Source organism: Suricata suricatta, chromosome 8 (assembly GCF_006229205.1).
Source record: "Suricata suricatta isolate VVHF042 chromosome 8, meerkat_22Aug2017_6uvM2_HiC, whole genome shotgun sequence".
NCBI classification, from domain to species: Eukaryota; Metazoa; Chordata; class Mammalia; order Carnivora; family Herpestidae; genus Suricata; species Suricata suricatta.
The window spans coordinates 60,030,807-60,045,594 of NC_043707.1; the positions used below are offsets into that span (position 1 = coordinate 60,030,807).

The 14,788-nt window shown below is 41.6% G+C and overlaps 1 protein-coding gene across 1 annotated transcript in view; it reads right to left on the reverse strand.

The window, feature by feature from the left end:
• PLPPR4 (phospholipid phosphatase related 4) overlaps nt 1-10,339 on the reverse strand; it is a 41,599-nt gene extending 31,260 nt beyond the window's left edge. Inside the window, exon 1 of the mRNA XM_029949890.1 lies at nt 10,130-10,339. Within this exon, the coding sequence (XP_029805750.1) occupies nt 10,130-10,207 (78 nt within the window). The 5' untranslated portion in view covers nt 10,208-10,339. The remainder of the gene's footprint in view (nt 1-10,129) is intronic.
• Between the last annotated feature and the right edge of the window lie 4,449 nt (nt 10,340-14,788).

Here is a 14,788-nt window from a genome sequence, read left to right on the forward strand (position 1 = left end):
TCCCTCTGTAATGCTTAACAGCCTCCACCTAGACTAGAAATTGCTGCCCTTATTATGACTTTTCATATGGCTGGAAAATGAAGAAACACAGCAAAGAATGTGAGACTGCAGCACACCTCACTAAGGTATTTGTGCTTATTGGGGTCATCTCCTATTACCCATCTTTCCTCTCTGCTGTGTTGACCTCTGCAATCTTAAAGTGAGAAGATGGTGGTGGAGGAAGGAACAGAGTCTGATGAGTCAGGTGGGCTGGGGGCTTTGGAATGAACACTCTATGAAGTCTTTAATAGCCCCCAGAACGGGCATCTTCTGGGAGGTGCTGCCCTGGGCCCTTCTTGGACATACTGGAACACATATCTGGCCAATGAAGTCTTAGCAATGTCTTCCCTTGTTTCTGAACTGGGCCTAAGGACCATTAGCCTTCCAAATCAGCCAGAGAAGCCAGAGGCCAAGGTTAAGATCAAGGCTGAGGCTCAGCACAGTTTCTATTTCCCTATTTCCATTAATTAAGTTCATAGATTTCTTGACCAATGTAACATTAATACTGCACAAATTTATTAAGAGCCTATCATCTGCTCCCTGCTATTTCTGTTGCTCTAGAGGGTGGAGTTAAAAAATGAAAAAATTAATTATCTTAATTATCTCCTTGTTTAACTATCTAAGATGTCACTAGAACCAATATTGTCCATGAAATGACTGTCAAGGTCTGAGACTTAAACATCAAAAAATCTAGCATCACTGAATAAATTTTCTTAATACATATGAAATTCAATTGGAGACTAGAAACTGAATGAGGACCTAGGGTAAAGAAGCTTCAAAAATTTGTCTCTCTCTAGTATACATTTTCCAATAGGTTGTCACCTATCTTTCTATGGTTTTCCTGAGGAGAAGACTTACGATCTGACCCCAAGCCTTTACAGTTGGAAGCTCTCTATATTTTAATAATGCAAATCTCATTTGCTACAATACATGCATCCATAGGCATGCCTTAGGTCACAAAATGGTAGGATTAAGAGATGAGGACTCATATAGACCTTGGAGATTGATTTCACCTTCCATTGTTCAATAATTATGAAACAGAGCAACATATTTGATGGGACATTCATCATTGCTTACTTTACAAATAAAAATGTTTCCACTGGCTGGAAAGGAAAACAAATTTATGTTCATATTAATGATGTTTTACTCCATCTATTAAATGAAAATTTATTGAAATTCTACTATGGCCTAGGAAGTGTACCAATAATAGTTCTTTATTATTTCCCCCAATTTAACTAAAAGGCTCATAATAAGCAATCAAATATTTATTAAATTATTAAATGAACTGTCATAAAGGTACAAACAGATTACAGCCTGGTATTTCACTTTAGCTCCCCTTTTTGGTGAGTACTTAATATAAGATCGGTCTCTTTTGGATTCTGCCTACGTGGACCTAGTTTCTGAGGCATGCTTAGGACTTTATAAAATGGCAGTTCCTAAGGCAATTGCAATCCCAGGCTTTTGGTGAGGACATTAATCGTAGACAACATATTCACACAGAGTTCTGTTATCCCCTCTCCCAAACAATAGTCTATTAAATGAACTGATGCCTTATTTACCTTTTCCTTAAAATGCACTGATGTTAATTACCTAGATTTCCTCTTCTCTTTATTTTATACCTAAGTGGTCTAATGTCAGTTCTAGAAAAATATACAGAAGCCATCTTGTTACAGCAAATAAGGAAGCAATTTTATCTTCCCTTATGCTGATTAACAAAAATGCTTTGTGATTAAAAAAAAAACACACAAAGAGTAATGGACGTATAGGGCAATTGATTCAGTATCTAATTACTGACCAGGAAAAATACCTCCACCTTAACTGTGTCAAAATTAGCATCTTCATCCTTGGCTTCTACACTTCAAAATCCATGACCATGAGGAAATTACTCAATTCCATAGTTACCTGGAAGTACATTTCTCAGCTAATTAATTCTAGAAGAAACCATATAAGGCTAAGACGCTCATAATTAGACATTTCACACTTTATTTTTGTAATGCTTATTATTTATTTTTGAGAGACAGAGAGAGAGAAAGAGTGTGAGCAGGGGAGGGGCAGAGGAAGAGGGAAACACAGAATCCAAAGCAGGCTCCAGGCTCTTAGGTACCAGCACAGAGCCTGACGTGGGGCTCGAACTCATGAGTCGTGAGATCATGACCTAAGCTGAAGTCGGATGCTTAACTGACTGAGCCACCCAGGTGCCCCAGCCATTTCATACTTTAAATACAAACTTCTTCTTTTCTTGTGGCCAATAGAGGAGAGTAGGACCACCTGGATTTAAGGCACATTCTTGGACTTCCTTGAGTCTCAGTTACTTACTTCATAGAACAGAGTTAATATCTACTCCTCAGTCAGATTTAAAAGATCAAATAAGACAATATATGTGAAAAATTACATTACACTATAATAGAAAATTCAAAGTTATTTTGTTACTGATGATGTAAATTATATTCTTACTCATTTAATGCTTCCTCTTCCTTTTTCTGTCCATCAGAGACCTCATGGAAGAAAGTTAATTGTGAAATTATCGGTGGGGAATTAGGCAATGAGAAGGAAAAATATCACTTCCAGTCTTATGATCTGTAGCTGTAACCATACTTTTATTTCTCTTAAATGTCCATATTCTTTTCTTTTAAGTTTTATTTATTCGTTTTGAGAGAGACAGCATGAGTGGAGGAGGGGCCGAGAGAGAAAGGAAGACAGAGACTCCCAAACAGGCTCCACACCATTAGCACTGAGCCCAATTCTGGGCTCGATCCTGCAGACTGTGAGATTATCACCTGAGCCAAAACCAAGAGTTGGACACTTAACTGTCTGAGCCACCCAGATGCCCCAGCTGTAATCAGGCTTCTCAAAGAGCATAACAATTAGAAAAAGCAGAAGATCCATCTGTAATTGCTTTAACATGTTGATTACTGCAATGCAATATCATGAAATGTGTACCCTACGTATTTAGATACAACTTTCAAATAGCTAGCACAATTTGTTCACATGTAGAGTTAGAATGACCTGTATTTTAAGTGTTATAATCCAGGGGGAAATTTTCTAATATGAGGAATTCTAGAAATAGTAATAATTAGGCTGAGCACTAGAACAGGAGTCGGGAGACTCAAGTTCTATTCTTGACCTTATATTAAGCAAAGTATGTCTTTAGGTAACTCAGTTAACCTTTTCAAGCCACAATTTTCTCCTCTGTGATAGAGGAATCAAACCAGATGTTCTTGGAGTGCATGATTTTACTAGACCGAATTCTGTAATACAACATTGCTTTAACTTTGTTTTTTAAAGAGAGGTTGCCTGAAAAAGAGCCATGCTGTGCATAATATTTGTAATATATTCCCAACATATACAGTAACAACTGTGCCTTAAATGCTTTTTATTAACAAGCCAGTTTAGACAATCCAAATGCCTAAAGGAGTCTCCACAGTTTGCTCAGAGATTGGATCTCCATTACTCCCACATGCACCCACATTTTCCCAGGATTCTCTCCTAATTCCTCTTGGTCTGGCCTCTCGTTCTGTTTCTGTTATCTTTTGGGGATTCCTTCTTCCAAAGGACTGCAGACTCTCCTCCTTCTAAGCTTTATTTCAGTTCTGACTCCTCCCTGTTGCTCCATCCATAGCTGCTTGTACGGTCTCCGCAGGAGACTCATGGGTGTCCTCTGTGCCTTCCCAAAGGAAGCACCTTTTTAGGTGGACAGATATTATGTCATCTACACCTCCAAATCAGGATTAAATCACTTACTATGAGTCGGAGATCGCACTAACAGAGCCAAGTTTAGGAAATGAATAAAGAGAAAAACCTTGTTCCACAACTCAAAGGGAGCGCCGACCAGACATCTTGCAAGGACCTGCCTTCAGACACCACAAAGCTAGCCCAGTCATGGCTGAGGCCGGTATCCCCATCCCACTGCTTTGTCACATTTAGTCTTCTCATTAGAGCAGGTGTGAGGGACGCGATGCAATGGCAATGCGAGTGAGATGGACCAGCACTCAAACCCCGGCAGCTTCACTTCATTGCTGTGTGTCCCCAGAAATATTCAGCTCTCTGAACTATAATAAGTTGATTTTAAAAAGAGGGATAATACAGGTGCGTGGGTGGCTCGGTCGGTTAAGTGTCCGACTCGTGGCTTTGGCTCAGGTCATGATTTCACAGTTCATGAGTTCGAGCCCTGTGTTGTGCTCTATGCTGACAGCGAGAGCCTGCTTGGGATCCTCTCTCTTCCTCTCTCTCTGCACCTCCCTCCCTCACTCTTTCTCTATTAAAATAAATAAACTTAAAAAAATAAAAAATAAGGATAATAATACTTTCTTGGTACTACCATAACACAATATTGATACTACCTTCTATGGTCATTCTCAGTATTTTTTTTAAATGTTTATTTATTTTTGAGAGACAGAGAGACAGAGCACAAGTGGAGGAGGGGCAGAGAGAGAGAAAGACGCAGAATCAGAAACAGGCTCCAGGCTCTGAGCTGTCAGCACAGAGCCTGATGTGGGGCCTGAACCCAAGAACGGTGAGATCATGACCTGAGCCAAAGTCGAAAGCTTAACTGCTTAACCAACTGAGCCACCCAGGCACCCGTAGGGTAGTTCTCAGTATTAAAGGTATTCTAGGGACAGGGCCTGTCACATAAAAGAGGTTTGAAGTTGATTATTCTATTTTATTACTATTATTATCATTATTTTCAATCTCCTTTGAGGTTGGTAGAAGCCAATTTATTTTCATTTTAATTTTTATTTTACTGTTAGAGAAAAGGAGGGCAAAGAACATTGTGAGTGACTTGGCCATAGAGACACAGTAGAGTGGCATTGGTGCTTAGGAATAGCACAGATTTCCCTAATAGCAGGTTCTGCCTATTTCCAAATACTTGGTATTTGTGGGAATGTCCTCATTTAATCTCTCTAAAACTTAGGAATCTATTATCTTCTCCACTTCCTTCTTGTTTTTCATGAAAAGACTTTGCGCGTTGTGACGCTAAAAGAGGAGGAAAGATTTGTCAGCTCATCTCTCTTGGCAGTGTTCGCAGCATTTCTTTGAGCAGACTTCCCGTGCCATCTAGAAAAGGGAGAAACTTACAACTACTATTTTGGTATGTGCAATGCACAAATGTGATTCTGTACTTCTTACAGATGCCAAAGTTTATGAAGAAGGAAATAAGCCAGCTCTATTTCTTAGCAAGGGGATCAAATGAGTTATATAATATAATTTTCACATAGGTCATGAGTGAGAACAGAAATCTTGTGAATTAAGGTTTGCTACAATTAAGAATCTGTGGACACTCTCCAGTGGATAGGAAACAAAAATCAGATTAATGTTTTTTCAGGACATGAGAATGTCTGTGCATGGTATTCAGACTGACCAGGTATTCTGACTATTACAAGGTATCTGTGCTCAAAGGCTTTTGGAACTTCTCCAGGTAGGACAGCCATTGAGAAACAATGGCTTTTACTCCTGAACACACTGTCTGGTTACCAACCCTAGAGTAACAGCCTGGATTATCAAAATCCTGAAACATATCCATTGTTAAGTACAACATTCAAGCTAGTGAAAACTTTCCATACAATTTCAAGTTTGCTGTTTAAAAATATTCCAAATCCAGGGGTGCCTGTGTAGCTCAGTCAGTAAGCATCCGAGTTCAGCTCAGATTGTGATCTCACAGTTCATGAGTTCAAGCCCCGCATTGGGCCCTGTGCTGACAGCTCAGAGCCTGGAGCCTGCTTCCGATTCTGTGTCTCCCTCTCTCTATGACCCTCCCCCCATTTGCAGTCTCTGTCTCTCTCTCAAAAATAAAGAAACATAAAAAAATCTGTTAAAAATTAAAAATAAAAAAAAATTCCGAATCTGTAAGGCTTCAGATACTATAATTTTATGCTTAATGGGAAGAGATGATATTCTCACTCCACCCATGTTTGGGCATGCCTATGTATGTAGGGGTATGTGTGTGTGTGCATGTGTACAAAAAAAAATAAGCATTTCAAACTATATGTATCTGTAGTCCTATAAAAATATCTTTGTGTATTGGTCAAACATAGCTCTTCTACCTCCATAAAATAAACACTAGATTAGTAATAAAAATATATGTCATTAAACAGAACATTTAAATGAAAAGAATCTCTTTCCCATTTATTTATTAAGAATGTATACCTTGTGGGCTTAAAAGGTATTTGTCATTGGCTGCTATTACATGCTGAATTGAAGTGAAGCCATTTCTTTAAATAGGATGACTAATGAGAACAAAACGGTGAGCCTGAGCACAGGCACAGCCACGGTGATGGCTTGCATAAAGAAGACGCATTAGGCACCTACCAGCCTTGTCAAAGGTAATACTGGGTGATGAAGCCTGAAGGACCTTTTAGGAACCCTACGTGTGCTCCGGGCTGCATTACCACTGTCCGTGATACAGCCACCAGGTGGAGAGTGCTTCGGAACTTTAAAGGCAAAAGAAACCTTTTCTTCAGTGGAACATTCCTTTTTAACCTGCTTTTCTGTTGAACCCGATAAGGCCTTGGATGTGCTCCTTTGAGAGTTCCTTTCAAGTTGAACAATGTCAGACCAAATAAACAGACTTGTTCATAAAGTATGGTATCCTGCTGGAAATCATCATGGGTTTTTCAAATCACCATATGATATTCATGTATTTAGTCACCGTCAACCGTAAACCACTTTATCAGCAGACAATGGGCAGCATAAACCAAAGATGTACAAAAAATTGATGCTTTCCATTAATTTAATGTTTGCTTAACATTGAATCTGGTGCAGATTTTAGAGGTTGAATACCTCAAGCCAGTGTCCACAAGGATATAATCTCCACGCTCTGACACTCTGCACATGGGCTGCCAGGGTCTCCACTTTTTCCCCTGCCGAGGGAACACCAGCCACTAAGTAGTGAGTCAGTGTGGGGAGTATACACTGTCCTCCAGCGTATACTGTTTGTACCAGCCCTTTGTGCCAAGAGGCAGCCTGAGGAGGAGGATCTCGGCTGGGAAAGTTGGTCTGTTCTCAGGCAAAACTGTCATCTTTATCAATATGCTGTTACTTTCAACTACTTATTCTGATGTTTACTAGCGGGAGACCATAGGCAGTAACTTTAGCTGTGTGAATATTCTTTCAGCATGTTGAGAGAGACAGGTGGTGCCATGGTTAGGAGCACGTGTCTGAATCAACACTCAGCTATACCTCTGACCTTGCTTTGTAAACCCTGGCAAGTTGTTGAATGACCGTGAGTTTCTGTTTCTTCTTCTCTGAAACAGACAATACTGCATCTTTCTTAATGAGAACCTTAAAAACTGAATGAGATGGCGAACGTGAAGCATTTAGCTTTATTCTTTGTATCTATTAAGTGCTTGTAAATGGTTGCCATTACTGTTGTATAAACTGTAAATACCACTCAGTAACTAACTGAGTTACTCTCTCCATTCGGGTCTATTAAGATAGGTCAATTTCAGGAATGCTCTGGAACCCAAACCACCTCTGGAAATCAGCAAAGAGGTGGCTTAAATTATTGTCTGAAGTAACAGAGAAAGGCTTGAAATATGTGCTTTGGGCTGATCTGTGATGGAAGATTCACTCATGTTTCACTTTTCTATTTTAATTACTAAGGTCTTGGGAAACTATGTTGTAAAACAAAGTGTCATTATTCTAGAGCATTTTACTGATGTGTTAATTCATGCTATTTATTCATCCTCCAAAGGAGATATAAAGCTCATTCTCACTGGCTTCAAAATGAGTCATTCCAAAGAAGCCTGGTAGTGCATCCTGTCAGCCCCTTAAATAATTGGTGTACTAATGTCATCTCCCATTTTCTAGAGGCTCTTTAGTGGTTCATCATGCATTGAAGTTTCAGGGAGATAATTTGCAATCCAATTTTCTGGCTCTCCCTTTGAAATCTGTTACCCCCAATATATAATGTCACTAATGCTCATTCAAACTCCATGCAGAGTCTCCAAGTTCTTTAGCTTGCCCTGCTAAGGAATTTGTAGTGGGTATCTGAATAGTTCAAAGGGGATGTAATGATTTGGGGACTATTTCCATTCATAAAAAAGAAGTAACAAATGTGAGATGTTTGTTCCTAGAGATACACTTCATTGTCAGGTTTTGTTTTGGTTTTGGTTTTTTTTAGTAGGGTCTACACCCAATGTGGGGCCTGAACTCAGGACCCTGAGATCAAGAGTCAGATGCTCTACCAACTGAGCCAGCCAGGTGTCCCAATAGAGACACACTTTAAATGCATTATGTGGCATTTTTGCTCCTAAAATTTTAAATTAAGGGATATGTACCCCTGTTAAAGCTACGTCAAAGTGCACACACAGACACTTTAAAGGCCTATTCTTAGTTCTCTGGTTTGCATCCTCTTTCATAAAAGTATTTTCCTTGAAGCCACACAGCTGCCATCCGAACGTAGTCAGCTTGTAGCTGACCTCAGGTGTGCTCCATCCTGGAGGTAGAGCCCAGACATGAACTGATTTCTCCTAGAACACATAAGGGGTCCAGATGTGAATGAAAGTGCTTTAAACCACAGTGGATTAGCAATGCGACAAGTGGCCTGACACAATTTAGCATAAAGTCAGGTATCCCATTTTCTATTTTCCCTCTTCATCATGGAATCCTCTGCTGCCCCTATTTTTCTGAAGAAAACTATTATATTTCAGCAAAATTACCTACACCATGGCCTCAAAATCCCTTGTGAAAGAGAAAGGAAAAAAATAAAGGAATCAACTAATTACTTTAGATAAACAGAATATCTTTTTTTTTTCTCCTATAGGTCACGGATGAAGGAGTCACCCATCATTTTTCTGAGACTTATGCAAGTCACATACATCTTTCTTATAACTGAAACCCTTTTTAAGAATTAGGGCACCTAAGAGAAATTTGCAAATATACTGTTCTCTACAAGAAACAGTCTGACAATGTCCCTTCCCCCAAGTTTCATGGCCGTGGCTGTCCCTCAATATAGATAAGCCTCACAATCATCAAATACAGAGTCTACCATCTGTACTTGGAAGTGCTCAACCTCCATATTTGGCTGAAAAGATAGCCAATGAAGGATATTTTTAATTCACCAACAGTCTTATAATTCTCTATGCAGTCCAGGCTTTAATTACAGATCATGCATTTATGCCTAAAACCATCTAATTTCCCTAAACCTACCCAATGCATCTCTTTTTTACCTATGACTTAATAAACCTCTTGTTTAAAAAATGTCTTCCTAATGCAATGGACCATAGTGCATGGAATCACTGTACCCGTCAATCTTTCTAATGCTCCCATAAATTGTTCCTTCTTAAATACTGCATTTTGGTAAGTTAGAGGTTCATTATCACTACATTTGTATGTCAATTGCTTATCTGTAGTGCTGCTCAGCACAGAAAAAGTACACATGTATAAACCATGCAGAATCAGATGATGTCACATATTTTTAAAATACTACACATACATATACATATACATGTATATACATAATATATATACACATATATGTATAATTTTTGTTAACCATGGAAAAGGTCCAATAGGTTGATGCCTAGGGATGCAGACCCAATTTTAGAAGCAGACGTGAACACCATAGAAATCATAACAGGTGAACGTGTTTTTGTTTTTTGTTTTTTGTTTTTTGAATAAAGCAATCAGCAATTCTATGCTCTATCAACATCCCCAGACCTCACATTCTGAGCATGGCTGTGTGCATTTGAATTCTTGCCAAAAGCCCACAGAGTTCTAGATAGGTACTTGCAGACGGAAAACACATCCCAAAATATCGGCATCATGGCCCCTGTGGGCCGCGGACGCTGTGCACACGGGCGCTACAGGAGGGCCAGGGAACTAGCCCCACGTTCACTCACACAGGTATCTCCTCCCTGCAGGCCCCCTAGCAGCGACACCACTAGTGATAACCACCCCTGGGTGGCAGACACTCACAGGGACACTCGGGGGAGCCCCGGAGAAACCTGGGGGGAGGGGGAGGGGAGGGCATTTTAGGGCAGCGGCGCGCACCCGGGCACAGCCTCCGCGCCTCCAACCCGGTCCAGGACCCCAATTCGCTCCGGAGCTGCCCGCGAGATCTGCATTGTGCCAAGGCGCTGCACCAACTCACCTCCACGAAATAGAAGCAGGGCAAGAGGGTCACGCTGTCCTTGATCACTTTGCCCTTTGGCCTCTCCTTCGCCGACATTCCGGCCGCCTGCTCGCGTCCGCGTCCTCCCCGGGGCGAGGTGTGCACGGCGCCGCCGAGGCGAGCTGCCTTCTCCAGCCGCAAGCGCCCGGCGCCGCTGATGTCACATTCCCCGCGGGCACCGCTGGAGCCGGCGCGGAGCGTGCAGCGCCCCCGCCTCTCCCCGCCCCTCTTTGCAGCAAGAGGCTCCCTAAACCCGCAGGTCTCCTTCCTCCCCTATTCTGGCCCTCGCTCCGGGTTTTTCTCCACCTAGAGACGTCCAGCTCCCTCCCACAAGCTGTTGCTGCAATGGCTTCCCCTCCCTGCCAGCCTCCCTCTGCTCCCCACCGCCCTTGCGAGGCTTCGCGCTGTCGGAGGAGCTTGACGTCAAGAATCGCACCCCTGGATATTGCAGCAGAGAGGTTGAGGAGCTCAGACACCCACACCCCGCCTGGAAAGCCTCCTGGGCCACTCGAGGGACGCTTACTTAAGGATTGCTGGAGAGCAGAAGGCCAGCTCCTGCGCACTGACCCTCGGCAGCAACACAGACCTATACCTGCGTGAAATCAAAACTTGGATCCCATACTGAAAAGTAGGCCACGGTGGGAACTTCTTGAGAGCTGGCTGCTATCAAGGAATGACAGCCCCTTCTGAGGATACTCTGTTTAGGAGACTCCCTTGCATCCTGCAAGCAGCGACTCTTCCTGCTAATGAACACCATCACCTGTCTGGGAATGGCAAGGGTTCCCTACATCGATGGGGGCAGATGTGTGGGCATCCTCCTTGAGCCCAGAGGCCAGGGCATGTTCTGACCTCAGCATCCCACTTCCCGAACAAAACCAGCATCACAGAGGCACCTCTTCAGACATTAACGATCTAAAATCAGCCCTTCACCTTGTTGGCAGTGTGCTCTGGTCTCAACTTTGTGATTATTCTGACCACCTAGAAGGTCAGGTAATACAGAGGGGGAAACACTCAGCAAATAAAAAACACTGTGTAATATAAGACATGTCTTTCCATGATGACATGTCTCTGGCCACTTCCAAGATCTTCAAAGTCTCTCTTTGAAGCATCTGACTGCCAATTCCAACGTTCTCCGTCCAATTCCTATTCTCTCATGACCTCATCTGAATAATTACTTCTCAAATGTGCCCACCTCCAAATACCATCCCCCTGGAGGGTAGGGTTTCAGCATAGGAATTTCGAGGGGACACAGATATTCAGTCGATAGCACACTCCAGTAGATCTTTGACGGTGTGGACACAGTCTGGTTTTCTGTTTCTTTTTTTTCATTTTCTTCTGTCGGGCTTGGGTTCCAGAGCCCAGCTGCTCCAAACTCCATTTCCACTTTCCTATGCCCCACACTTCGCTGGCAGAGTCCCAGCCCCCAGCTAAACCCAGTTATCTGCTCTCACCAGAACAACCAAAGGTGAGTAGGGAAAAACACACAGCCATGTGGCCTTGTTTCAAGTTAGACTAATGGCTGCAAACTTCAAACAGGCCCCAATCCCCCACAGCCTTAGTATTTTTCCATAGTCTGTCCACTTTCTTACTCTCCGGGGACCAACTCTTTCCTTCTCTTTCTTCAAATCTTGTCATTCTCAGCTAGTGACTTAACTCATTTCCCTGGGAAAGTGGAGTGCTCAGAAGAGAGCTATGTTTTCCTCCGAAGCGTGTCTTGTCTGGTAACTGGAATTGTCCCTGGCAAATAAGTGTTCAGTAAATATTTGTTGAAGGAATGCATGAACCAAGAAGGAAGGACCAAAATAGGTAAACAGGCAAACAGGGCTATAGACTGGAGCAGGGCAAAGTTGCCCAGAGCAGAGCTCCTTGCAAAAAAGATGCCTTGTTGACCCTGAGGTAGCAAGGAGTCTTTCTTGCCCCCTGAGCCAGTTTGGTGAACAGGAGGGGCCTTATGTCTGCTGTAAAGGACCATCCACCCAGCGCCAGGATTTTGTTTTGTACTGACCCCAACCCTTAACACTGCAGATCTTCAAAACCTCCTTTCCCTCACCCCCATGAGTTAATGGTCAAGATTGCATTGTCTCTTTGTGCACATCCATCATGCTTGTAAGCCTTCCAGTCCCAATAAAAACGAAGTACGTAGCCTTAGTCGGGGCTCTTGTCTCCTCCCAGACATTAGTCTCTCTTGCATTTTTAATCCTGTGACCCACCCTCTTGCTGGACAAGAGAGAACTCCAGACCCAGAGTCTACAACACATAAGAGCTGAAAATGTGTGATAAAATATCAGAGATGCATGCTGAACACATCTCAGTAATTCAATAAATTAGTGAAACATTAGAAAGGTACTTTCCTTTTCTCTCTAGGTGGTAGGACCAGCTTGACCTGACTACATGGTATAGGATCAGGAAATGCTTCAGAATTCAAAGCCAATTCCTATTAAAATCCTTTATCCCATCTTTGACAAGATTCTCTTTTCTTCTATCCCACTCCTTTTAAAATATTTTCTTTCCCCTCTTTTATAGAATAATTTTGAAGACAGGATTCAGAGATGGAAAACATTAAGTACAAAGATTGAACCAGAAGAGGATGAGATTTGGAGTCAGAGACCTGAGCTCAAGTCCAGGATTTATATTTGAAATCTGCTCTCAAGCAAGTCGCTCCAACTTTCAGTTTCCTAATACATAAAATGAGAGGTGTGTTGGTGCCATTTGGGAGCTCAAATGTGACAATACATATGTGAAGGCGCTTGGGATGTTATCAAATTGGCCCATCCATTCATCTGTCCATCCATTCAACCTACAAATATTGACTGACTGCCCCTCCCCCAACTTTGTGAGAGGCACTATTCTTACTGGATACCCACTAAAATAATAGAATGTGGCTCCTGCCTTCACAGAAACCAGAGTCTAATGCAAATGCAAGGGGAGAGGACACAGGATAATAAATTCGTCATAACAATAGAAAGCACTTCCATGATGCTCACTACAGACAAGTCACTGTTTAAAATGCTTTGCACCTTTTACCTCATTTAACGCTTACAACGTCTTTAAGAACTGGATACCATTGTATCACATTTTTCAGTTACAGGACCTGAGACTCAGAGAGGTTAGCTATTATATTCAAGGGCAATGACTGAAATTAGCTGAGTTTTTGAACCCAGTAGATTGCCCCAAAGTGCCACACACACTGCCTCCAGTAACAAACATATAATTACCTTTTGTGGTATATACTACTAAAGAAACGATTAGGGTACAGTTTTAATTACTATGGAGAAAACTCTTAAGTGTGGTGGCCAAGGAAGGCTATGGGAAGAGTGAACCTTAGAGCCACTCCCAGCATTCAGGCTACTGAAGGACACTCCTGGACCAAAAAATGCTCTATCCCACATTCGCTGTGTAGAGTAGGGCCAAGGGCAGAACTCATATGTTGAATGTTGTCAGTTGCAAGTTCTCATGGTAATAGCGGCATTAAAAACAACTTAATGTGCTCCACAGAACTTGAATATTTTTCATTGGAAATCCTATTTCAGTGCATTCAAATGAAAAACGGCACCCACTGAAAATGCAGTACTCTGACATTTCAGAAGACAGAGTACCTCACAGCACAAATAACCTGGAAAAAATATGCCTGAAAATGCATTTGACATGATCATTAAAACTGTCAGACTCCTGAGATAAGAAAGAAGTAGTTTTCGTATGCACTTTCCTTTGTTTTGGGTGCTCATAGCCAAATACAAACTCTTTTTCAGCTTTTTGGCAAGTATTCATCCTTGGATATTTGTCTGACATTTATCTTTTAAGGTTGAAAAAGAAGTGTATTTTATTTAGTAATGTATTTCTCAGACACCAGCCCACTTCATAGCATTTTCAGGAGACAATGTAAGATTTTATTTTGTTTTTCTAAAAGAGAGAGGGCTAAAAGAACTGAATGTGTGAAGGAGAAAAAGAAGCGAAATAAGGAAAGTTCTGGCAGATCAGAAAGTAATGTTCTAATTCTGGCTTCATCATTGATTGAAGAGAATATTTTACCTCAGAAACTTGGTTTCCTCACCTAAAAATAGAGTTAGAATGGTAACATGAACATCTAACAAACATCTTGTTTGTCCAAGACCCATTGTTGCTTCTTGTGTTGGTATCCTGAATTTTCATGAAGAGCTGTCCACTCCTGCACTCAAAGCTGTAATGAAGGTGCTCAGTCCTCTCCTGGCCAACTAGGGGAGTGCAGATGGTGAGCCAAGTGAAAACAAATAGAATCAATTCCCCAGGAATTTGCATTTTGAAGGGAGTGATATTGAGATGGAATACTCTTGATGTTGATTTATGGCAGCACAGAGAGAATAGCAATTACTTTTGGTCTTTCAATTCTCAGAAGTGACATGTTCTTTTCCTTTGAGAAGTCTGGCTTTCTTCTTCCTTCTGTTTCTTTGCAAATTCACATATCCTTTAAAGTAAATTCCTGTCTCTGACTCTCTCCTTTGTCCCCTCTCTCTTTCTTTCATACATTTAGCCAGAGTCCACATCTGTGGCTGCAACCAAAAACCCTTATAACACAAAAGGATCACAAGACACTTATTAAGTGAAGGATTAACTTTAGAACTTAAAAAATAAACCCAACAGTATTCTCTCGCAGGAAATATT